General features: G+C 41.4%; 1 protein-coding gene across 1 annotated transcript in view; it reads left to right on the forward strand.

Moving 5' to 3' along the window:
• The window catches only part of LOC124289436 (DNA mismatch repair protein Msh3-like), a 34,365-nt gene that overhangs the window by 5,794 nt on the left and 3,877 nt on the right, over nt 1-24,694 (forward strand). Inside the window, exons 7-17 of the mRNA XM_046726055.1 lie at nt 587-681; nt 6,282-6,393; nt 7,164-7,358; nt 8,354-8,486; nt 10,418-10,605; nt 10,898-11,066; nt 15,758-15,822; nt 16,223-16,339; nt 22,332-22,439; nt 23,103-23,217; nt 24,362-24,519. Of these exons, the coding sequence (XP_046582011.1) occupies nt 587-681; nt 6,282-6,393; nt 7,164-7,358; nt 8,354-8,486; nt 10,418-10,605; nt 10,898-11,066; nt 15,758-15,822; nt 16,223-16,339; nt 22,332-22,439; nt 23,103-23,217; nt 24,362-24,519 (1,455 nt within the window). The remainder of the gene's footprint in view (nt 1-586; nt 682-6,281; nt 6,394-7,163; nt 7,359-8,353; nt 8,487-10,417; nt 10,606-10,897; nt 11,067-15,757; nt 15,823-16,222; nt 16,340-22,331; nt 22,440-23,102; nt 23,218-24,361; nt 24,520-24,694) is intronic.

The raw sequence follows: 24,694 nt of genomic DNA on the forward strand, positions 1-24,694 counted from the left end.
CAGTGTAAAACCTCCACTCACTCACTCAAACACTCACCCATTATTTTGTATGTCTATTGCTAATATGTAATTATTTTGTATGTGAATTGTTAATCTGTGATTATTTTGTATGTTAATTGTTAATCTGTGATTTGTTTGACTTATACATACATGCTGACTTATTTCAAAGTTTTCATCCTGGTCATAATTTGAGTACTTCTATGGAGACTTTCGTACAGTGAAACCCTGTAACAACACATTGCATCTCAGTGTACTATCCTTGAAACAATAACTTGATTTATTTGAGGAGAAGCATTTCCTTATCAATATGGGGTCTGGACAAATAGGGTCTCGGTTCATTAAAGTATCATACGACTGATGTAAACTTTGATACTTTTACTTCAAATTACGACAGTCAATATTTTGTAAAACATGGTCCTGGTCGTTAAAGAAAGGGGATGGTCAAGATTAGGACTGATTAATTTGTTGTATTTGTTCAAATTGTAACTTTTTTATTTGACTTATAGTAGAACTTTTCATTTTTGCAATAGCTTACCTTAATTTGCTGTCTGTAGCTATAGAACATAATGGATCATCTGTATTTCAGTTCGACTGACGATGATCGTATACGACTAGAACGCATAGGAGATGAAAACTTTATGTACAGCCAGGCATTTGAAACGGTTTCTGACTTCTATTCTGGTAAGTAATATTTGATATCAGTAAATTCATGGTTAGCCAGGGTTTATAAAATAATATATTATTCAGTGTTTGCATGTATATATCGGCATTTTGTGTTTCTAACCCTGAGCTCCTCTCTTCAATAAGAGTGTGGCTGCTTCACATTATGTGTGAAAGTTGTGATTATTTTTGCATGTGGGGCTGATTGGACTCAAGTTGGAGGCCTCAAGGCCAAGAACAAAAATAGCCATGACTTTGAGGACATATCCAACTTAAAACAATGTCCCATTCAAAATATTGGTGAACATATGTCCACCTGTTGTCTGAGTGTATGGATACTGGAGGGTTGTTTCTGTTTTTGTTTACGAGTGTAATGTTTTAGAGTCATGAGAGCTGGTTTCCATGTGATCATGTGCAATCAAAATTATATCATCAAACAGAAGTTGTACATTTGCCCGTCTGGTGTTCTGCTTGAGACCCCATCGGAAGAAGGGGCGTGGGATGCTGATCCGTCAATTCTAAGAAGCTGACCGGCCTCCCCAGACATCCCATCATCAGCAGATAAAGTCAAGAGGGCCTCAACGTCTTCTCAAGCGCGAACCCGTACCCCCAGGGAGCGTCATCCTCCAAAGGGAAATCACGAAGTCGCCGAGAACTTTCTCAGCCGAGAATCGTTCCAGCAGCAGAATTGGGCCTCTACGATGACCAGCCAATCATCATAATCTCGACATACGCCTACAAGAAGCTTACCAGTGACAACGACAGTGACTTCAGCAGAGATCACCATGCAGCCTGATGCCTCTACACTGATGTCAGGCCGAGATCGCTGAGGGCCCCACCGCTATCAGCGCAGAGAGGGCACCATCTACTTAAAATGCGCCCAGATCATCCCAGGCGATCTTAATGAAGCAGATCATGATCATGATGGAAGGCCACTACAGACTGGAGAAGCAGCCATCCTAGGGGGTCCGGCCTTAGCCGAAGGCTCCGTAAATCGTGAACAGCACCCCAGAGGCACCCCCAGCCAGCGAGCAGCCACGACGAGTGCCAGCCTTGGGCGAAGTCAAGGTGACCACCTCGACGAAGGACCCAGATGTACAGCCTTGGCGAAGGCCTGGGCTGGCGGGGAAGATCATCACCTTCTTGATCATACTCAGATACGAATCTGATCAGACCTCACGGAAGCCTTGGCGAAGGTCATATCACCGTTCCCAGGACCGGACTTCAGAGGAAGCTTCGAAGAGGCGTTATGAAGGACACGAACAGATCGTCATCATCTAAAAAGGACATCAGGGACTACACAAAGAGCTTCTAAGGCTTCTAACGTCCCCTCACAGGTCTCCCAAGAAGATCAACCCTATCGATGTAGATCAATCAGGACGGATCGCCTTCGGGCCGATCACCACGCCCGATCTCCACGTGCATCACCATCGTCGATCACCTCTACAGGTCTGCACACAAGCCTACAACTAGATCTCCACAAGCGTCAAACGATATAGAGATAGAGCCACACAGTCCTACATCAGAAGAGCAACAACCTCTCATTAATGATGATGGAATGGAAGATGATGGAGGAATTATTTTCTCAGATGCAGAGATAAGATATTGGATGGTCAATAATCTAGATCTCTCATCACCTTCCAAGAGTGGCAACTCGGCGCGAGACATACCTGATGAAAGAAGGCGATGCAGATGCTATCACACTACCCCAATGTCGACCCGGATTAGCGGGCGATTACCACAGAACTCCTGATACAGCATTCCACAAAGCCATGAAGGTTCAGACACCACATCTGCCAAACTTTCACGCCAAGAAGTTCTCAACGATAATATGGACCCCTTCTTCAAGGGCGCAAGACATCGATGAGAACTACAAGCTGATCTCGACGCCAAGAACAAGTACTACAAGATTGATGATGGGAAATTGGTTCAGATAGAAACCATGGCGAGGACGTATGTTCTTTGGTCTAAATAGATCTAGAACAATAAATGAGACACTTATCACCAGATTTCGTAACACGACCTCTGAAGATGATAGAATGATTTACTCGGCCCTACTAATGCAAAAGAAGGACCAGCAGTTCTTAACAGATCATCTCACGTCTGTCTCAGCAGCACTGACCTTAGCTCGTCGTCAAGGCCTCCTCGCTTCCTGTAACTGGGGTGAGAACTTTACAGCTCCACTATATACAGCCCCGTGGTCTTCCCCATCCATCTTTGACAACTAATGTACTCATATGGCAACTATAGAGGAGGGTCAGGAAGAGGCAGGACACCCAGAGGTTCCCGCAACTATAAACGCTGAAAGACAGGTTCGGAACGACTGGAGTCTTCCACCCCCAGCCGTTCCAGTACAACCGTCACAAGTGGGTGGACGTCTCCAACTACACTGGGAAAACTGGGGAATGCTTCAAGACACCTATGTCTCCAACATTCTTCAACACGGATTTCGTATCCCACTACATGCCAAGCCTCCGCTAACAGTCAACCCTCACAAGTTCGACGTGACAGGCACAGCAACTACCAAAGTTAAGAGGCTTGTTACATTACTCTTAACCAAGCAGGCCATAGAAGTAATAGATCAAGGAAACATCGAACCAGGTTTCTACTCCCAGTTTTCCTAGTACCCAAGAAAAACTCCAAGGAGAAATACAGACTCATTTACAACATGAGCTTCTTCAACAAGACTTATCTACGCAGACCACGAGGTTCCGCGATGATACATCTACGCAGTTACGGCACATGATTCGCCCCCATGGACTACATGGGCGAGTATAGATCTACAAGATGCCTATCTGCACATCCCTATACATCCCGAATCCAGGAAATACCTACGGTTTACACTAGGCGGGTTACATTACCAGTGGAAAGTACTCCCATTCGGAATATCATCAGCCCCATGGTTATTCACGAGGATAACGAAACCGATTGTCACCTATCTACATCGTCAAGGGGCTACGCGAGTCGTTCTTCCTCGACGACGGGATACAAGTAGATCAAGATCCACAGCATCTCAAACTACAGTTAAACTACATCATAAAGCTACTAACACAGCTGCGATGGTTAGTAAACTTACTCAAGTCGGACCTAGTACCATCGCAAGATCTGCAATTCCTAGGCATTCGATTTATCACCAATCTCAACCGATATAGTGGTACCAGAAGACCGTTGGCTCAAGATCCAACAGATCATTCCACCAGCCCTACTCTCCGCTACCGCTTACGACAATGGCAGAGCTTACTAGGTCTTCTAACGTCAGCCCAAGACTTGACAGTCAGAGGCAGATTACAGTTCGTCCCTTACAGGTCTTCATCAACACACATCTCGGCGACCTACAACCATTCCTAGTCTGCGGAAACATCTCAGACCTCATCTACTATGGTGGACCAAGAAATCGAATGTCTGCGAAGGATTTATTTAGCAGAGCGAGAATTCAAAACCCATCTATATGTAGGCCAGCGTGGCTCCAAGGTTGGAGAGCTCATCTCACCAACGGACGGCATCAGGGTTATGGAATCAGCTAGAAACAAGCTCCACATAAACTCATTAGAGATGAAAGCTGTAATCAGCGCCATAAGACATTGGAGCAACATTCTACAGAATGCGCACCTAATGATACATACCGACAACTCGACAGTGGCGTTCTATGTGAACAGGCAAGGCTCCAGCGAGATCGCCGAACCTTTTGACTTTAACCTTTCCAGTTGTTGATTAATCCAAGATCTAAATCTACATGTCAAAGCATGCCACATTCGGAGCCAGGAATATACTAGCAGAGCGCTTCTCTCGGCCACATCTACCGTCGCCGAGAATGGATGCTCAATACAGAGATATTTGCACAGATAATCAAGCAAATAAGGGGCCCGCTAAGTAGATCTATTATCTCGCCACAAGATTCAACAATCAACTTCACCGACATTCGTGTCACCAGTTCCAGACCACAAGCATGGGCAGCGGGCGGCTCTAAGCATATCATGGGAAGGCCTCAATGGGTGCGTGCCGCGTTCCTTCCCCAGCAATAATACCTCTAGTATTACAGAAAATCAGTCAAACACAGAGCCTACAACTCATTTTGGTCGCCCTACTGGCCGTCCAGAGCGTGGTTCCCATACTAATACAAGAAATCAGTCAGCGGAGACTACCCAAGCACTCAAAGCTGTTAATACATCCACACACCACCAAACGGGTGCACAGAAACCAGAAGTATTCAAACTTCACGTATGGACTGTATTAAAATGTGTTTAAACAAGAGAGGATATTCTACCAGGGCTGCAAAAGTCGCGGCTTGCCTACGATACTCAACTTCGTGGCAATGCGGCGACAAAGTGGCACAGTTTCTGAAAATTACGCGGCAAACAAGGGTTTTACAGCGAGGATGCTCGCGCATCCTCAAGTGGCAGAATATTTGTGTTACTTACGGGCAAAACAAACATTTAAAAAGGCTCGACATTGTCCACATATCTTGCAGCTTTAGTTCTGTGATTTCTATGAGAGCGGGTGTTAAATTGACAAAAAACACAAGAGTTACTGGCCTTAGTACGTGCTTTCGATTGGAGGACCAAAGCGGAAGTTCCAGCCCCAGCTTGGGATCTGAATGTAGTGCTACAACACCTCACAAGTGAGGGATTATGAACGTTGGAATCGACAACCTTTGAATTTCTCTCTCACAGAAAACAATTTTTCCTGTTATCGCTAGCCACGGCAGCCAGAATATCTGAAATTCAGCTCCTAGATTATGAGAGGATACAGTTTGATGACAATCAAAAACACAGCACCTGGGATTAAGATGGGATTTCATCGCCAAAATCAACTACCAGGCCAACCAGACAGGTTATTTCACATCCCTGCACTATCCTCGATTCTCGGATCTCAAGATACATTGGACTTATCGCTATGCCCAGTACGAGCTCTCAAAATCTATTTACGTCGTTTCCAAAACAAGCTAGAAGATCGCTCAGAAGATTGTTCATCCGTTATCGCCTACTAGTCAGACAGAAGTCTCTCGTTACCACCATATCTATATGGATAAGGACTGTCATTCTACAGCCACTTACAAGGCAGCAGGACTGGACCCTCCAACAGCATCAAATCCCCATGAAATCAGGGCATTGGCTTCCACCCTAAGCCTTCACGGTAACTGTTCATTGAATACAATTATGGAAGGATGCTTCTGGAAATCCTAACATGGTGTTTGCTTATTCACTATCTGAGAGAGATATCACCACGAGGGCGTCTCTGGCATTCACCATTTCGGTCCTTTGGTCCTGCGGCTCAGCAACTGACAGTCCCTCGTGTGGCTTAATATTCACCCCAAGAGATTATTATGTATATTATACATACATTATTTAGCTTATAACTCCCGCGGAGTTCTAGGGCTATGTATATATTTAACTTAGGTTATTCAACCTTAAGCTCATACTGAGTTTATGTTCAGTTGTACAACTTCTCTATCAGAGTGGCTTTTATATCTATACATTATTGTGTATATCAAACTATTTGAAGAAGAGGAAGTTTAGCAGATAACTATTGGGGGGACCTTTCTTCAGTATTCAGGCTACTAGAAGCTTTCATTAAGAACTTGTGTGCTGAATCTTCTACTGACATTAATCTGTTCTATGCAGGAAACAGCCTTCAGTCTGTGGTCAACCTACCGAAGCCTGTCATTTGCTGTCTTTCAGCTATTATTGTCTACCTCAAAGATTTCCACTTACAGAACGCACTACAGCTGACAGGGTAAAGCATTTCCTCCTTCATCATGTCTCTTTGTCTCTGTGTTATGTGGAACTGTCACTGAACACAAAAATATTTCTTATGAAGCATCATTTATCTCTCCAGAAGGTACATGCTTTTTTCTTGTAAAACCTTTAGAAATAGGAAAGAGATTTGTCTGAAATTGCTCAGTCACTCTTAATCCACACCAAGTCTGCATCCAGAGTCAGTACAGTCCCATATTGGAATTGGTATTTGCCCAATGAATATTGTCCCAATGTCCAGTAACTTTGGTTATGACCTTCTACAGTTCATTTACATTTCACGAGGCTAATACGAAGAGTTGAGTGCTTAGTTATACTCTATTTCACTGCATTGCAATGTAAAGCTATTTCCTACTTTAAGAAAATAAGAATTCTGTCTGAAATTTGGTTTTTAGAAGAAGTAATTGTTTCCCAATTTTGCTGCCAAGAGCACTTAGTTATTTGGAATGCCTAGTCCTCAAAATGACTTAAAGGCATGATTCTTTTATGGACAGTAACTTCGGTATCGAGTGGACAAAACTGTGAAATGGGCCTGAACTGTTGTTACAAACAATAAAGAAGTTGTTATCCATAACAGTTTCATGTCTTCATGTTATTCAAAGTTCAAAATTCCTATCAAAGACGCTCTGTGATTCAGTAACTTTCTGTGTTGGATAAACCTCATGTGTCTCAAGAATATGGATGTTTTCACATTGATATATTTGAGTACCAAGTGGGTAACAAAGGACATGTTGCTATGCTCTGTTTCAGTAATTTCAACGAGTTTTCCCTCAAGTCCAAGTTCCTGCAGCTAGGTGGCAGCACTGTGCGTAATCTGGAGTTATTTCAGAACCTGACCGATGGCCGACAGAGAGCCACGTTGTTCTGGGTCATCAACCACACTGTGACAAAGTTTGGCTGCCGGCTTCTCAGATCATGGCTTGCCAATCCACTAATGGATGTAAGGTAACAATGGTAGCCATCAGCCCCTGCCTCAGTGTAGTGTATATACCAACTGATATAGCTTACCTGCCCCGCTGGAGTGATTGGTAAAATCTCAACAGAGTGTTTCAACAAGTAATCGGTGATACAGCAGATCTTCCCATGGTTCAGAAGTTCTGCCGAGGGCGTTGACTGTATCATAATAAACACTTATACTTGTTACATTGCTTTGTGCTCTGCATTTTAGAGCAAGGCCTGATTGGTTTAGGGTTGGTATAATATGTAATGTAGCATACACAGAGGAATACATTTTGCTATATGAATACGATATTCGTTGTAACTTTAAACCTCATCGTACCTCCCAATACAATATGTGACAAAACAGAATGTGTAAAATATTTGTCTGAAGGATGTTGACATATAAATGCAGATTTGGGGTAGCCTAATGGTTAAAGTGTTCGCTTGTCACGCCAAAGACCCGGGTTCGATTCCCCACATGGGTACAATGTGTGAAGCCCATTTCTTGGGTCCCCTACTGTGATATTGCTGGAATATTGCTAAAATCTGGCGTAAAACTAAACTCACTCGCTCACTCACATATAAATGCAAGGACACTTATTTGTCAAAACTATTTTAACATCACAGAAACTTGTCTTGGGCTAGAGTCATCGTTCTAAGTTTGCTATTTGACAATGATGCCCTCTAAATGCTCAAGCCTGGCCCATACAACAACATGTGTTTCATTATCATCAGTGCATAAGAAGTGGGCTGAACATTTCTCTTTACTCAAGTAGTGAGTAGTTTTCCATATCATTATGTGTTATCCCATTCCTCTCTAGTGTTATCGGGCGGTGGGGTAGCCTAGTTGGTTAAAGCGTTCGTTTGTCACGCCGAAGACCCGGGTTCGATTCCCCATGTAGGCACAATGTGTTAAGCCCATTTCTGGTGTCCCCCGCCATGATATTGCTGGAATATTGCTAAAAGCAGCGTAAAACTAAACTCACACTCACTCACTCTAGTGTTATCCGAGAGAGACAGGAAGCTGTGGAGGAACTGGGCAGTGGGACTCTGTCTGCCATAGTGAAGCTGAGAGACATCCTGGCCAAGCTGCCGGACCTGGAGAAGGGACTCTGCTCCATCTACTACAAGAAGGTAATACAACAACATGACTGAACTGCTTGTGTAGTACATGGAGGCTAATTCAGTACAGGATCCATTATTTTGAAAAAGGAGTGCTTTCACCACCAAAGCCACAAAAATCAAAGCGCATAATAGGTATATGGGTACGATGTACGGAAAATAGGCTGATAACTTGAGATATTTAGATATTTAGCACTATTCCAGCTATAAGATGGGAGGGAACATATGTTATATTTGGGATTACACTTTCTTGGTAAAGTACAAATTCTAGTAGTTTTGTTGGGTTGAGATTCAAAGAGTCCGGCACCTAATCGCCAGCACACAAAGTCAGCCACCTAACCCACTCAGCTACTGCGACTTCCACAAAAATGGAAGTCGGACAACTGGTAGTCTAGACTGTGGACTTTGTGTACCCTTCTGTTAAGTGGAAATGGCATTGTGTAATCATTATAAGATGGGAGTGTGTAAATATTTGAGCCTAGACCAGACAATCCTGTGATCTACTCACTTAAGATACAATTACATGCATCAACCAAGTCAGCGAGCCAGACCACCCATTTCCATAAGTCGCTATTGAGGACGAGTATGTCTTGCTGGAGATCAGTACTAGCCAAGATCGTCATAGATAGAGTGTATTTGTACTGCACCAGGGTGTGTAGTGTGGTCAGGGGTACTGTACCTGACTTCTTTGTCTTTCAAATGATTGCTCTGAGGGTGAGGAGGAAACTTCCATGTTTCTATGGCTGTTTTATAGATGGGAAGTTGTTAAACTAATCTCACAAAACAAATTTGTTCTTGATCTGATGTTTCTAAGAAAGTGGCAAACGGGGAAAGAGAACCCTTCAGCATAAATGAACGGGAAAGAGAACCCTTCAGCATAAATGAACGGGAAAGAGAACCCTTCAGCATAAACAAAAGAGAACCCTTCAGCATTAATGAATGGGGAAAGAGAACTGATTAAGAATGGGGAAAGAGAACCCTTCAGCATTTGAATGGGGAAAGAGAACCAAGATTAATGAATGGGAAAGAGAACGGGGGGCAAGAGAACCCTTCAGCATAAATTCAGAAAATGAACAGGGAAAGAGAACCCTTCAGCAATAATGAACGGGGAAAGAGAACCCTTCAGCATAAATGAATGGGGAAAGAGAACCCTTCAGCATAAATGAATGGGGGAAAGAGAACCCTTCAGCATAAATGAACGGGGAAAGAGAACCCTTCAGCATAAATGAATGGGGAAAGAGAACCCTTCAGCATAAATGAACGGGGAAAGAGAACCCTTCAGCATAAATGAACGGGGAAAGAGAACCCTTCAGCATAAATGAATGGGGAAAGAGAACCCTTCAGCATAAATGAACGGGGAGAGAACCCTTCAGCATAAAATGAACCCTTCAGCATAAAATGAACGGGGGAAAGAGAACCCTTCAAACGGAGAAAAGAGAACCCTTCAGCATAAATGAACGGGGAAAGAGAACCCTTCAGCATAAATGAACGGGAAAGAGAACCCTGGGAGAACCCTTCAAAATGAATGAAAGAGAACTCCTTCAGCATAAATGAATGGGGAAAGAGAACCCTTCAGCATAAATGAATGGGGTAATTTTAAAACCCTTCAGCATAAAAATGAATGGGGAAAGAGAACCTTCAGCATAAATGGGGTCACCCTCTGAGGGATGATAAACAAAATCAAAACTGGACAGGCAGTTTGTTGATGCAGAATCACTGTCCACATGTAAGACTTGACATACAGAGGATGTTTCACATGTGTTTAATGTGTGGCCTCTTTGATTTGGCTGTGAAAGATTGAGTTAGACTGGATACATTTGGAACTGTGAGGCCACAATATGACAGATGCTGCAGTAAATAAGTGTTAACATGCAAAGTAATCATACCTCCTTCTTGGAGTATAACCTCTGTTATAGATCTTAGTGACGATTTGCTTGTTCCAGTGCTCCACAGGTGAATTTTACCTAGTGTGTAAGGCTCTAGAGAAGATGTTTAAGGAGATGAAGAGTCTGTCTAGCTCTGTAGGAGACCAGGTCAAATCCGCTTTGATACGGACAATACTGACTGAAGTACCAGGTCTGCTTGGGGAGGTGAAGAGCTTTTCTGGACTTATCAATGAGAAAGCTGCAAGGTATGAGTAGATAGAAAACAGTAACCATACGTCTTATAATGCACACCTTTTACCTAAACATTACAGCTGTGTAGCAGGAGGTATGTGTTGTTTGCACAGGCAATAATGTTTTTCCCCCAAACACTACCCAAAATAGCAAGTTTGTAAATTTGTAGTGAAGGTATTTTTATTCTAATACTATTTTGTGATCAGTGGTGTTCAAAGTACTGCCATCTCTTGTCCAGTTTCCTTTCTTTTCTTCAAATTTGGACTTGAATGATTTGTGAAATTGGGATGTTGTTGAATGTTTCAGAGAGAATGACAAACCCAACCTGTTCAGTGATGAAAGTAGGTTTCCCAAGATAGTCAGCAGAAAGAAGGAGCTGACTGATGTGCAGCTGGAGCTGAAGGACCACCTCCGTGACGTCCGCCGCACCGTCAGACAACCTGCTCTCAACTACGTCACTGTGTTACAGACAGAGGTCAGAAAAGCATGGAAGCAGCTGATGTATATACTGTGCATGTTGTAGTTATTCCTGAAATCTATAACAGATGTCTTTCATGTTTTACCAGTCATACAAATTTAGTTCACTGTGACTTCCCTGATGTGAAACTATTTTGACTTTTGGAAGCATGCAGTATTTGACTGATCTAATTTCTGGTCTGGATGTGATAAGTGAAAGCTGTGTGTGTCTAGATGTTGGCAGTGAATGGTCTGTGGGTCTTGAGGTTATCAGTAAATGTTGCTTGGGTCTAGATGTAATCAATGAATGTTTTGTGGGTCTTCATGTTAGCAGTGAATGCCCTGTGGGTCTAGATGATATCAGGGAATGCCCTGTAGGTCTAGATGTTGGCAGTGAATGCCCTGTGGGTCTAGATGTTGGCAGTGAATGCTGTATTGGTCTTGATGTTAGCAGTGAATGCCCTGTGGGTCTAGATGTTACCAGGGAATGCCCTGTGGGTCTAGATGTTGGCAGTGAATGTTCTGTGGGTCTAGATGTTACCAGTGAATGCCCTGTAGGTCTAGATGTTGGCAGTGAATGCCCTGTGAGTCTAGATGTTGGCGGGGAATGCCCAGTGGGTCTAAATGTTGGCAGATGTAATCAGTGGATGCTGTATGGATCTAGATGTTTCAGTGAATGCCCTATTGGTCCAGATGTAATCAGTGAATGCTGTATGGATCTAGATGTTTCAGTGAATGCCCTATTGGTCCAGATGTAATCAGTGAATGCTGTATGGATCTAGATGTTTCAGTGAATGCCCTATTGGTCCAGATGTAATCAGTGGATGCTGTATGGATCTAGATGTTTCAGTGAATGCCCTGTAGGTCTAGATGTTGGAAGTGAATATTGTTTGGGTCTAGATGTTTTTAGTGAATGCCCTGTGGGTCTAGATGTTGGCAGGGAATGACCTGTGGGTCTTGATGTTATCAGTGAATGCCCTATGGGTCTAGATGTTGGCAGTGAATGTTCTATGGGTCTAGATGTTAGCAGTGAATTGCCCTGTGGGTCTAGATGTTAGCAGTAAATGTTCTGTCGGTCTAGATGTTATCAGTGAATGCCCTGTGGGTCTAGATGTTGGCAGTGAATATTGTTTGGGTCTAGATGTTTTCAGTGAATGCCTGTGGGTCTAGATGTTGGCAGTGAATGCCCTGTGGGTCTTGATGTTATCAGTTAATGCCATGTGGGTCTAGATGTTGGCAGTGAATGTTCTGTCGGTCTAGATGTTATCAGTGAATGCCCTGTGGGTCTAAATGTTGGCAGTGAATGTTGTTTGGGTGTAGATTTTAGCAATGAATGCCCTGTGAGTGTAGATGTTGGCAGTGAATGTTCTGCCGGTCTAGATGTTAGCAGTGAATGCCCTGTGGGTATAAATGTTGGCAGTGAATGTTCTGCCGGTCTAGATGTTTTCAGTGAATGCCCAGTGGGTCTAGATGTTGGCAGTGAGATGTTTTCTGTGCCCTGTGGGTCTATGTTGGCATGAATGTTTGTCGGTCATGTTATCAGTGAATGCCCTGTGGGTCTAGTGGTGAATCTGGGTCTATGGCAGTGAATGTTTTGTTGGTTTAGATGTTTTCAGTGAATGTTCTGATGTTGGCTCTAGTCTATATGTTATCAGTGAATGCCCTGTGAGAGTCTGTTGTTTGGTCTAGATGTTAGCAGTGAATGTTCCTGTGGGTCTAGATGTTATCAGTGAATGTTCTGTGGGTCTAGATGTTGGAAGTGAATGTTGTTTGGGTCTAGATGTTAATGAATGCCCTGTGGGTCTGGATGTTGGCAGTGAATGTTCTGTCGGTCTATGTTATCAGTGAATACCCTGTCAGTCTAGATGTTTTCAGTGAATGCCATGTGGGTCTAAATGTTGGCGGTGAATGTTGTTTGGGTGTAGATTTTAGCAATGAATGCCCTGTGAGTGTAGATGTTGGCAGTGAATGTTCTCCCGGTCTAGATGTTAGCAGTGAATGCCCTGTGGGTATAAATGTTGGCAGTGAATGTTCTGCCGGTCTAGATGTTTTCAGTGAATGCCCAGTGGGTCTAGATGTTGGCAGTGAGTGTTCTGTCGGTCTAGATGTTTTCAGTGAATGCCCTGTGGGTCTGGATGTTGGCAGTGAATGTTCTGTCGGTCTATGTTATCAGTGAATGCCCTGTGGGTCTAGATGTTTTCAGTGAATGCCCTGTGGGTCTAGATTTTGGCAGTGAATGTTTTGTTGGTTTAGATGTTTTCAGTGAATGCCCTGTGGGTCTAGATGTTGGCTGTGAATGTTCTGTCAGTCTATATGTTATCAGTGAATGCCCTGTGAGTCTGGATGTTGGCAGTAAGTGTTGTTTGGGTCTAAATGTTAGCAAAGAATGTTCTGCCGGTCTAGATGTTATCAGTGAATGCCCTGTGGGTCTAGATGTTGGAAGTGAATGTTGTTTGGGTCTAGATGTTATCAGTGAATGCCCTGTGGGGCTGGATGTTGGCAGTGAATGTTCTGTCGGTCTATGTTATCAGTGAATACCCTGTCAGTCTAGATGTTTTCAGTGAATGCCATGTGGGTCTAAATGTTGGCGGTGAATGTTGTTTGGGTCTAGATGTTAGCAATGAATGCCCTGTGAGTCTAGATGTTGGCAGTGAATGTTCTGCCGGTCTAGATGTTAGCAGTGAATGCCCTGTGGGTCTAAATGTTGGCAGTGAATGTTCTGCCGGTCTAGATGTTAGCAGTGAATGCCCTGTGGGTCTAAATGTTGGCAGTGAATGTTCTGCCGGTCTAGATGTTAGCAGTGAATGCCCAGTGGGTCTAGATGTTGGCAGTGAGTGTTCTGTCGGTCTAGATGTTTTCAGTGAATGCCCTGTGGGTCTGGATGTTGGCAGTGAATGTTCTGTCGGTCTATGTTATCAGTGAATGCCTTGTGAGTCTAGTGAATGCCCTATGCGCCCAGATGTTAGCAGTGAAAAATACATAGTGAAGAATTTGTCAATGGATGCTGTATGGATCTAGATGTTTCAGTGAATGCCCTATTGGTCCAGATGTAATCAGTGAATGCTGTATGGATCTAGATGTTTCAGTGAATGCCCTATTGGTCCAGATGTAATCAGTGAATGCTGTATGGATCTAGATGTTTCAGTGAATGCCCTATTTTCAGGTCCAGATGTAATCAGTGAATGCTGTATGGATCTAGATGTTTCAGTGAATGCCCTATTGGTCCAGATGTAATCAGTGGATGCTGTATGGATCTAGATGTTTCAGTGAATGCCCTATTGGTCCAGATGTAATCAGTGGATGCTGTATGGATCTAGATGTTTCAGTGAATGCCCTATTGGTCCAGATGTAATCAGTGGATGCTGTATGGATCTAGATGTTTCAGTGAATGCCCTATTGGTCCAGATGTAATCAGTGAATGCTGTATGGATCTAGATGTTTCAGTGAATGCCCTATTGGTCCAGATGTAATCAGTGAATGCTGTATGGATCTAGATGTTTCAGTGAATGCCCTATTGGTCCAGATGTAATCAGTGGATGCTGTATGGATCTAGATGTTTCAGTGAATGCCCTATTGGTCCAGATGTAATCAGTGAATGCTGTATGGATCTAGATGTTTCAGTGAATGCCCTATTTGTCCAGATGTAATCAGTGGATGCTGTATGGATCTAGATGTTTCAGTGAATGCCCTATTGGTCCAGATGTAATCAGTGGATGCTGTATGGATCTAGATGTTTCAGTGAATGCCCTATTGGTCCAGATGTAATCAGTGGATGCTGTATGGATCTAGATGTTTCAGTGAATGCCCTATTGGTCCAGATGTAATCAGTGGATGCTGTATGGATCTAGATGTTTCAGTGAATGCCCTATTGGTCCAGATGTAATCAGTGGATGCTGTATGGATCTAGATGTTTCAGTGAATGCCCTATTGGTCCAGATGTAATCAGTGAATGCTGTATGGATCTAGATGTTTCAGTGAATGCCCTATTGGTCCAGATGTAATCAGTGAATGCTGTATGGATCTAGATGTTTCAGTGAATGCCCTATTGGTCCAGATGTAATCAGTGGATGCTGTATGGATCTAGATGTTTCAGTGAATGCCCTATTGGTCCAGATGTAATCAGTGAATGCTGTATGGATCTAGATGTTTCAGTGAATGCCCTATTTGTCCAGATGTAATCAGTGAATGCTGTATGGATCTAGATGTTTCAGTGAATGCCCTATTGGTCCAGATGTAATCAGTGGATGCTGTATGGATCTAGATGTTTCAGTGAATGCCCTATTGGTCCAGATGTAATCAGTGAATGCTGTATGGATCTTGATATTAGCAGTGAATGTTCTATGGGTTCTGATGATAGCAGTGAATTCCCTGTGTTAATTTGAGACAGTCAGTGTTATGAAGGTATGCCTAATTTACAGCTGAGCATAAACAGCTTAGTTGATTATGGAACAGTTTAGGACGGCAAGTTGGCCTTACTGTCAACTCTGTTAGGGGAAATTCTGAACTCCATCTGTATTTAATTTCATTTATGTACATCACTCAACACAGTGTTATATGTCCACCTGCACTAGTTGACTGACAGAGGGGACACACAGACAGACTCCTGTATCACATACAAAATTAGTTCCCGCCACTAGTGATACGTAGTTGCATATCTGTGTTGTGTTGACTGCAGGTGGTGTGATTCAGAGATATTACCCTTTGTTGTAGTTTCTGGTTGAGGTACGGAACACCCAACTTAAACTCGTACCCCATGACTGGACCAAGATTAGCAGGTTAGTTATGTTGTAACTTGTGATGAACTGTCTTACACAGGAGATATCACTTGGGGGTGATTAAGTGATATATACAACAGATACTTGCTATCTAATTGCATCACAATGCTTTGTAGACTATTGTGATGTCATCGGTTACATTGATGTCATAATTAAGTGACATCACTAATCCATCTGTCGCTGAGTCTTGTTAGATTACAAACACTCTTGACGCTGGGTATTACTGCAATCTGAGAAAGTAGCAAGAATGATTTTGGATGAAATTTGAAAAGTAGAATCTGACCCTCACATAAGAGAAAAGTAAGAAGTGGAAGGTTTGCACATGTGTGAAAAGAAAAATATATTTGACTATTAAGATAACTTGTTGTTAACAGAGTTGTGACTGTTTTTCTGTCTCTAGTACGAAGGCAGTGAGCAGGTTCCACACACCCGTCATTGTAGAGAAGTACAAGCTGATGAACCAGCTGCGGGAACAGTTGGTGCTGGACGCGACGGATGCATGGAGGGATTTCCTACAGTATGTGCTGTACCATTGCAGAATATGAATGATTGTGACCTTGGAAAACTCATTATAATATTCTGAAAAAACGTCCTTCAGTACGATTGAAATATATATAGTGATAAGTGAAATCATTCTCTTCCCACAGAGCTTACTTGTCATACCTTCCTACGAACCTCTGTTCTAATACGGCCCTTTCATGGTGCGAGTGTTCAGGATTCATGATTGGTTGCAATCAGATTTAGTTGTGCAATCGGCGACATTGTTTCAATCAATCAAATCAATCAAATCTTTATTTCTGATACTATGAGGCCACGGGCCTATGAGTACAAAAACACCTCATCGGTGCAGACATGAAATAAAATGTTAACAATGAAAGCATGTATAATATATACAATCTTAATATGACAAAATTGATTTCCTTTTTTTCGAATGCATAAAACAGATATTTAGCAGTATTCAAGGAAATGTCTTCATTTTTGGATGATAACAACGAATTGAATTTTAGCATACTGGGGAAAACATAGAATTGCGACAAAAGATATTTACGTCTTAATTCAATGTAGGCTGGACAAATAAGTAAGAAGTGATATTCATTTTCAATTACGCTTAAGTTACACATTTTGCATGTTCTTTGTTCCCGGGAATGTTATAGTAACGCCCTGTTTCAATTTCTAAACTATGGGAACTTAACCTAAATCGTGATAAACAAGATCTATATTTGGATACAGTAATATGAGTTAAGTATGTTTCACAAGAAATCGCTAATTTAAAATTACAATATGTAAACATTTTGGGGCTCTCAGATAAATCACTATGGCAAACTTGCCGAAAATTATCTTTCAGTCGCTTGAAAAACATTTTAACAAAAACGTTTTTATCTCCGTAAGTGTGTGATACCCAAACATCACCAAAACCTAATTTAAATATGATATTTCTAACCTTGGTAACCCAGTTCTCATAGCCTTGCTCATCAAACATAATGATCATATTGTAACATTTTCGAGGCAAACGGCATCCAGGCATGTTAATAAGATTTAACCAATATTTAATACATTTTAAAACAGCAGATAGTTGGACAGGATATCTACCACACTCGGCTAATACTCCATTATTGGACGTTGATAACTTAACGTTTAGAAAACGTTTGCAGGCATATAAATGTACTTTTTCCAGTTCTTCAATATTATTAAGCCCCCAAATTTCAGCCCCATAGAGGAGAATTGGTGTTATCTTTGTATCGAATAATTTGAAGTACAGATGAGGCGAGAGTGGTTTCAAACAATGTATACTACTAAGAAGTAATGACAGCATTTTTCTGGCTTGAATAGAAATATTGTCAAACGCTTTTGACCACTGTAAACTATTACTAAAATACAATCCGAGATAACAATATCCTGAAACAACTTCAACAACACTACCATTATAAAACCATTTTTCATACCGAGATAAACCACCTCCTTTCTTAAAAACAACAATTTTAGTTTTATGCATGTTGACTGACAATTTCCATTCTGAACAGTACCTATTAAGAACATTTAGTTTAAACTGCAGACTTCTCACGCTGTTCCCGAACAAAATAAGGTCATCCGCAAATAAAAGAAGGAAAATATGAGTAACATCTGGATGTAGCTGGACACCAAACCGACATTCAGTTTCAATTACATTAACTAATTCATTTATATAAAACTGAAACAAAAAGGGGCTGAGCATACACCCTTGTCTGACTCCCATTGGGCAATCAAATACACGAGATAAACTACTATTTGAGCTTAACACAAGATTTTACACTATTATAAATAGACTCTAACATTTTACCCATTTTACTTACTCAGACCGTGTTTATATAATAACTTCCAAAGAAAATGTCTTTGAACAGAATCGAAAGCTTTCGAGAAATCGACAAAAGCTACATAGAATTTACCACCTTTGCAGGAAAGATAACGCTCGATAATAGAATTCAGAACAAAACAATTGTCAACCACTGAATAACCTTTTCAAAACCTGATTGACACTCAGAAATTTTACTCAACACATCAGCCCAGCACACTAATCGCTGATTCAGGATGTACGTGAAGACTTTGCTGAGGATACTCAGGAGGCTTATTGCTCTGTAGTTGTCGGGGATAGAAGTGTCACCTTTCTTATGAAAAGGAATAATTATTCCTGTAGACCAGGTCTCTGGGAATTTACCCTTTGGTACATACTATTGAATATTATTTCGAGGTATGGAACGATTACATGGGAGGAATGTTTAAGATATTCACTCAATATGTCATCAAGTCCTGAGATTTGTTGTTCTTTAGCCTCGAGACTGCTAATGATCTCCAATCTTGTTAAGGGGAATCCAGAATATCTTCAGTGATTACCTTATAGAATCTGGGGATCTTCTATATCATGTATATCGCCATTTATACATTCTAAATTATCTGGACTGTCGTGAGAGGGTAGAGAAATAATCCACCCAGTCTCCAATATCTATGGGGTTTGGGCACAGTTTACGACCTGATAAACGTTTTATTGTACCCCAAAACGTTTCGAGTCAGTTGTCGAGGTCTCCAAATCATCTCTCTGACGCTTGAATATATACTTCTTTCTTTGTTCGACATAAGGACTTGTATTCACTGCATGTTTTCTTATATTTCAACAAGAATGATTTGTCTTTTGATTTTCTAAAAGCATTTAGAAACTGACATCGTTCATGCTTTTTAGAGAGGCATTCACTATCGCACTACATGGTGAAGTGCTGCTTTTGTGACTTTCTGGTCGCCTAAACATGGAGGCAGCTGAAAGGATGGCGTCCGTGAATATCGAGACTGCTTCTGCTACATTAGTCAATGAACACATGGCTGCTTGTTCGAGTAATGCTAAAGTCTCCGAGGATTCCATATGATGAAGAAAGTTGAGTTTACACGACTCCTTCCATATGTACCTGCACTGATCTATATGGGTAGAGGTCGGGTTCGCAAAGAGCTACCGGGTATATTGACCTCTAGCTGTATGGGAAGATGCTGGGATTCAGACCGTGACACTATGTGAAAGTTGGCGATTAAAGGAACATATCCGTGGACGCAAGAATATAATCAATCACACTACATCCTAAATGACCTAAGAAGGTAAAATCACCAATGCCGGAATCACTTCCACATCTCCCGTTTACGATATGTATATTCAGTATTGCGCACAAATTCAGTAATGTTTGCCCAAAACTGTTCACAGTCTTGTCACATGAATATCTTACCATCTCAAATTCTGTGAAAAATTCACTTACAAAATCTTTACCCTCAACATGTTGGATAATTGAATCTTCCATATAGTCAGGCTTAAATACCAGTCCTGCTGTCCATATCCCCTAAAACAAGGACTGAGAAAACAGAGTGTGTTTCTACCACTTTCAGTATAAAATTAAGCAAAATTTCCACCCCATTCCTCGCATCCTTGTCAGCATACCAGCTTGAACCTTGTGGATGGACATAACTAAAAACACAAATAATATCTGTGTCAAATCCAAACATTTCCTTGTCAAACGATATCAAAATAGCATTTTCGCCATAAACCACATCAATAATATATTTAACATAAAAACATTTTATCATAACTAATATTCCTCCAGAATGTCTTCCAAAATTGGTAAGCTTTGTTGCTGGTAAGCAAAAATATCTATAACCTGGAAAATACAAACTAAAGTCTGTATCAGTTGTCCATGTCTCATAAAAAGCAACAATATCATTTGATAGTTTAAAGTGAATAAATTCATTATCATGTAATTTGTTTGATAAGCCACCAATATTCCACGAGAGAATTGATAAGTAATTGTCTGTTAAGCCCTGGCCTCCCTGCTATTTTCTCGAGGTGGATTTGACCTTCGACATTGACCTGAGCACGCCGTCACGGTCATGTGTAGATGTACCAGACGGCGCAGTGATCCTCTTTCATCCGTGACGCCAGCAGACGGCGGACTCTTGGTCACCTCAGGACTCTCAGAGGGTGCTAGATCCTCCACAACCAGCCTTCCATTCTTGTAGAACCCTCGCTTGTTCTCCTCCATCGTAGTTGGCTCAGTGTCTGACGTTGTCGCTGGTCAGGTCGCTAGCTACTCCAATGTTGTGTTTACCAAGTTCAGGGCCGGTCCTTCAGTACTGCGATCTTCTTCATACTGTCCACAAACTTAGCTTATCATGGGTCTAGCTTTTCCAGGGATGGGTTTCCCTATCCTGTGAGCTCTGGTAATGTCTTGTAGCACAACTGGATCATTAGATCTTACCGTATTCAGAGTGTCTACAACTTTTTGTTTACATGCGTCACCACCTTCATCACGTGACTCAAGTATGCCATATATGAGTAAATTGTCCCGCCTACTTATCGCTTCCAGCCTATCAACTTCGTCCTTCAACTGCTCGAGTTGCTCGTGCGTGTCGTGAGCTATGTTGGCCGTTTCATGAATGAACTGTACTTCATTCTCCAGATGACTTGTTTTTTTAGAAACATTATCAATGTCAAGTTTCAATGACATTGTTTCAAAAGTGATCATTCGCAAGGCCTTGGTAATTTCCGTATGCTTTGGGAAAACTGGAACCTCTTCGCTTACCCAATACGCAAAGGTTTCTTCTAGACAGAACAATGGCGTCACCATGGCCCTCGTTGACAATGGACCAGCTTGCCATTCTTGTGTGTCACATCAACACAAGTCCCCGGCAGAGAAGAGGGATATTTGTGGCCCTGTTTTTACTTGCATCGATGTAACATGTGTTCTGATTGGATAGAAAGAAGGGAGGTAATTCATGTTGCGACTTCTTGACGCTAGGGGATTTTATGAGAACCGGGAAATATGGCCGTATTAGAACAGAGGTTCGTAGGAAGATATGACAAGTAACCTCTGTGGGAAGAGAATGAAGTGAAATATATGTTACAATATTTTACCCACATATACACATACAACATATTATTTGTCAATTAATCACTGTTGGTATTATGTGATGCAAAGCTATATTTGAAGAAGTTTTCGGTCCTCCACTTTCTGGTGCTTGATTACTGGAATGGGGACTGGGTGGGAGATTCTGTGACTTGCTGATTGCATGTCACCGTGACCCTGTTAGGTTCTCCACTTTCTGGTGCTTGATGACTTTAATAGGTATCTGGTGGAAAACTTGCTGATTGCATTATTACTTGCAGAGGTGCCAACCACTCTGATTTTGGCAGAGTTACACTGATTTTCAAATACAAAATCTGCTCTACGATTTCTCTTGCAAAACTCCAATTTTTTAGAAAAAATTCTGAATTTATTTTTACAGTATACAATTTTGTATGTCACCGGTGATTTATTTGAGTGAACACTGGTAAAAGCATTCAGAAGCTTAGCGTGTGATCCTTTGGGTGTCGATTGTGTATATTGCGTGTTATTGATGATGAAGTTTCACAAAGTTTTTCGAATACATGTCATAGTCCGTATGAAAGTGAAACAAAATGGCAGAGCTGACCATGCGCTCACCCCCAACTCGCACCTTTGGTGCTCAGGCCTGGATTTCAGCCAGTTATGACTCAACTTTCCTGAGATTCAGGGTTGGCATCTCTGTTACTTGTAATTATCATTGGCATTTGAACAATTTGTTCACTACTCTGTTTATTATAAGTTCAGCATTCAATAAAATTCTAAGCGTCCATGGGGCTTATTAACACAAATATGTTACATTATTTTCTCAGTGCAGGAAAGCTTTGCATCATTATCATGAAATTGAAAAAGAAAATGCAACCCTATAATAGTTTGATATCTGGATGATGATGATCTCAAAAATGACTTAGCAAAATATTTGTCAAAGGAGATTTTCTGTATGATCACATAGGATCGGTGGTCGTCAAGCTAAAGGCACGGGTTTGATCCCCCACATAGGTACAATGTGTGAAGCCCATTTCTTGTGTCTCCTGCCTTGATATTGCTGGAATATTGTTAAAGGTGGCATAGAACTAAACTCAATCAATCAATCAATCAATCAATCAAGTGACTGTTTTGCAGGGAGTTCTCAGAGCACTACCTTCAGTTCAAGAGGGGAATACAGCACCTGGCTACTCTAGACTCTCTCCTGTCTCTGTCTACAGTAGCTCTGCAGAATGGATACTGCAGGTTGGTTTTTGTGCATTCAGTATTGATTTACTACATGATCAATGTACTTCTCATATTAATCTTTCTACTGAAATATTAAAGATGTTGTTACAAAATTTAGAACTGGGCAGATTTTTGCTCACAAGGATCACTAAATCTATGAAATAAAATCTTAACTTTAACGATTCAAAAACAGAAACACAAACTGCCCTTATATTTGGTTGTTTTGTTTGTTTATTTATTGTTTAATATCACACATAGCAGCGGTCTGTAAATAATCAAGTCTGGACCAGACAATCCAGTGATTGACATCATGAGCATCAATCTATGCAATTGGGATACAACGACTTGTGTCAACCAAGTCAGCAAGCCTGACAACCCGATGCCATCAGTCACCTCTTACGAAAGGCATGGGTTGCGAAAGACCAGTGCCCTTATACAAAAATATTATCCCCAACTGTATACATTCACATCATATTCACCGAAAGTGTGAATATTAGAATTTCAATAATAAATAGATGTACTTTCATTTCCTAATTTCATTCCCGATTGTTGAATATAGTCTACCAAGTGCTACAGTGCAGTACATGAAACACCAGATCCACACAAACGTGTGCAATTTGTCCATTGACCAAGGACCTAAGATCTACTCTTCCTTTTGTTTATGTGTTCTCATTGTTCCAGGCCTGAAGTGGTCGATGATGCTGTGTGTGTGGAGATTGACCAGGGACGACACCCTGTCATAGACATTCTCAAGGCTGACCATGAACAGTTTGTGCCCAATGATACACAGTTGCAGGTAGGCTGTCAGTGTGTGTGGAGATTGGTTATGTCCGATCAGAGCTCAGATAAGATTTAGCTCATGTGGGTATTGTACCCACTGTATCTTTTTTGGAGTGGGTATTATGAAGGTTGAGTGGGTATTTCATTTTCCGTTACCCACTGCTTTCAAACATGTGGGTATTTCAGTGATTTTACTCACCTAAGTATATATCATTGAGTAAGTTTACTAAGCAGGTATGTACTGCCTTATGTCATACTGAAGCAAAACCAACTTAAATATAATGGAAATGATTTCATAAAAAATCACTCATCCTGTACTGACAGTACAACACTAGTCCTATACTAACAATACAACTTGATACCAATCGATGTCTTTTTCATTACGCGAAGTGATTTTTATAGATATATTCCATATGTGCGTATCTAACATTTTAAATGCGTAATTGGTACGCAACAATTATTTTTCAGTGCGTAATTGGAAATTTTCTGTGTTTATTTTACCCAAATACGCAGCTTATCTTGGCCTCTGTCCGATACATTATAGACCTTCTCAAGTCTTTCAACGTTTACATGAATGTTTTTTTAGTATTTTACCTCATACATCTGCACCTTGCTAATCCAGGATAATTATCTTCCATAGATTATACTACACACCTGGACTCATTCACTACCAAAGCTTAGTTTTAAGTCTGACACAGAGTTATTGTGGATACTAAATTTAGTTCTAATACCTGATAACACCCACAAACAAGAGAAGTTCTGTGAGAACATCCTGATAAGAGAGGTAGAGATGATGAAATCACTTCAAAAACTTGCAAGCACAGTAGCTTGGAGATGAAAACATAAACATACTGCTGCAGTAATATTTCTTGTGCATGTTTTGTGTTGAGACTTAAGAATGACTAAGTGTGAGAATGTTAGAACCCCGTTCCACCAGGAGATCACAGTCTATGTCTATTTTAAAGTACGGGAGTTACAGCCACCTAACGCTATGATAGCTTTGTGGAATGGACACCAGTGACATTGACAGTGTAGCCAGAAAGCTTGAGCATGGAGTCCAACTTACAACTTTTGTCGGTAGTCTATCCATAAACTGGTGTCACAGTGGTAAGAGAAATCCTTGTAATGTGAACATTTCCTTGTTAATCTGTTGAGCACAGGCAAGTGCTGAGCGAGTGATGATTATCACAGGACCCAACATGGGAGGCAAGAGCTCCTACATCCGACAAGTTGCGCTGATCTCCATCATGGCTCAGATTGGGTCGTTTGTTCGAGCCGACAGAGTCAAACTGGGTGTGCTTGATGCTATATATACAAGGTAGGCCTAAAGATAGTTCACACAGCCCACCAAGAAACTACTCCATCATTGGACATGGGGCCTTAGTATGGTGATCTACCTTCAGTTGTTGGCGATCTATAGCCCGTATTTTATATTGTATTGTCTTCTTTAATTGGAATACCTAAACTTTGATAGTTTTATACTGTGATTTTCT

Source organism: Haliotis rubra, unplaced genomic scaffold, assembly GCF_003918875.1.
Source record: "Haliotis rubra isolate DU_JTF1 unplaced genomic scaffold, ASM391887v1 Scf112, whole genome shotgun sequence".
Classification (NCBI taxonomy): domain Eukaryota; kingdom Metazoa; phylum Mollusca; class Gastropoda; order Lepetellida; family Haliotidae; genus Haliotis; species Haliotis rubra.